This window comes from Chinchilla lanigera, unplaced genomic scaffold (genome assembly GCF_000276665.1).
Source record: "Chinchilla lanigera isolate Chin_1 unplaced genomic scaffold, ChiLan1.0 scaffold00190, whole genome shotgun sequence".
Classification (NCBI taxonomy): domain Eukaryota; kingdom Metazoa; phylum Chordata; class Mammalia; order Rodentia; family Chinchillidae; genus Chinchilla; species Chinchilla lanigera.
Genome location: NW_004955591.1, coordinates 330,663 through 332,607, shown reverse-complemented (window position 1 = coordinate 332,607; position 1,945 = coordinate 330,663). Strand labels below are relative to the sequence as shown.

Below are 1,945 nucleotides of genomic sequence, written 5' to 3'. Positions count from 1 at the left end.
GTCACCACAGACAGGTCAGCTCCTGTGTCAACCAGAAAATTTACAGGCTTTCCCTCAATTTTTGCTGTTAGCATGGGTTCCCTGGGGCTGAGAAACAGGGACCCCTGCCCCTGTCAATCTGACCCATCCACCACATCCACCACAAACACATTCTTTTTCTCTCTTCTCTCTTTACCAAGCAGTACTGGACACTTTCTCTTAAAATGACCCTTTTCTTTACAATAGGCACACTGATCTGGATCCAAGCGGGGGCGATGGCTTCCCCTTTTGGATCCGGCTTTACCTCCGTTGTCATTGTGCCTAATCTGCACCTCCTTCTTACATGTAGCTGACATTACCTTCCTTTTTTCCTGTCTGTACTTCCATTCTGCATCCTCTCTATTGTGTAACACTTTCTGGGCAATTTCCACTACTCTGTCAAATTCTTTCCTGCAAATACTTCTAATCTTTGTAACTTTCAGCATATATCAGGGGCTGACTGAGCTGCAAAGGCTAAATTGAGAGTACAGACATGCTCAGGTGCTTCTGGATCATCTGGGGTGTACATATGGTAGGCTTGCTGTCGGAATTTCCCATAGCAGAAATCCCAAAAGAGATTTCGTTTGGCCCACACACCAAGCAGGATTACAAAGCTAATGTAATGCGACGCTATTGCAGTAATTACGACAGCACAGACCAGCTGCTCAGGATCAGAATTTCTCCAAGCTTCCCAGTAAGCCACTCCCAGTGGCAGAAGATGGCTAAAACTCCCGCAGCCCACGCCACCGATTCCACTGTAATCTTAGAACGCAAGCGCATGGGAGAAGGCGGGCGCATCAGAGCTAACAAAAAATAAAGAGTGCAAACAAACAAAACAAAGACGACACACTCTACGAAATCCTGGGAAAGATAATTTAGTTAATATTCCTCTGACTTATTTTTGCCAATGCAAAGTAGAGACTGGCTTGAAACACAACAAACAAAAAGCCGAATTCTTTCTCAGCATTCGCCAGAAAGACTAACATGCCCCTCACTCAACTCCTGCTGGGAGGGTGAAGGCTGCACTGCTCCTGCAGCACACTGCCGCAGGCCCCTCTCCCGGCTCCCAGAGAGGGCAGAAACCAAAGTGCCACCCACGTCTGGGTGCTACAACTTAAGAGACCCACGTCTCCGAAAATGCAAGCCCAGTCTCTACAAAAAGCCAATTAAAATCTGACCTAGTCGGAGGTGTGGAACTCTGCTTTGTTCTTCGTGACTGAGACCTGCAGTCCCTAGCCTCTCTCAAATGGAAGCTGAAATCAGCTGGGGTGCCAAGCCATTCAAGAAGGGCTAGAGGGTCCGGAGGCCGGGGCCCTTCTCAAAGCAGGGGTCTGCCTGTGGAATATCCCGAGCGAGCCCAAAACCCAAGTTTAGTGATAACAAGCCAGAGTTTAATTTGAGGCTAGCCACCCTCACTTCCTTTGCCAATCTGGAAGCGGGGCACTCAAGTTCACAAAATGTTCGCAGTTTGCCAGGAAAAACCGGCTCACCATAGCTGGTGGCTCTCTGTTTGAAATCAGAAAAGTGATTTAGTACACATTGAAGCGGCATAAGCGACATAGAAGCAGACTGACCCATGTAGACAAACAAAACAAGAACAAACAACGAAAAGACAACAGCAGAACAAACCAAAACCAAACCAAAGTCTCTCCGGCACTTAAAGGCACGTCTGCCGCCCGAGAGATCCAAACAGGGCGCCCCACAAACAAATAAACAAAGTCTTACTGGTCAGAAGACAAACGGCTCCAAGTCGAATAGAAATAATTTAGTCTTTACCCTAGGCAGGGAAGCCCGTCGGGGTCGAGGCACATCTTCTTGATAAGCCCCCTGACAGGTGGCTGCCGGGGGTAAAGTGATCCGGCTCGATAGCGCCCCCTATAGGGCATCTCGGTGGGACCTCCAAATGTTCTGGACTCGCAACCAGAAA

General features: G+C 48.5%; 1 protein-coding gene across 1 annotated transcript in view; it reads right to left on the bottom strand.

Annotated features, from left to right (window-relative positions):
• Positions 1 to 1,790: 1,790 nt before the first annotated feature.
• LOC106147600 overlaps positions 1,791 to 1,945 on the bottom strand; it is an 11,830-nt gene continuing 11,675 nt past the window's right edge. The window contains 1 exon segment of the mRNA XM_013509964.1: positions 1,791 to 1,931. Within this exon segment, the coding sequence (XP_013365418.1) occupies positions 1,791 to 1,931 (141 nt within the window).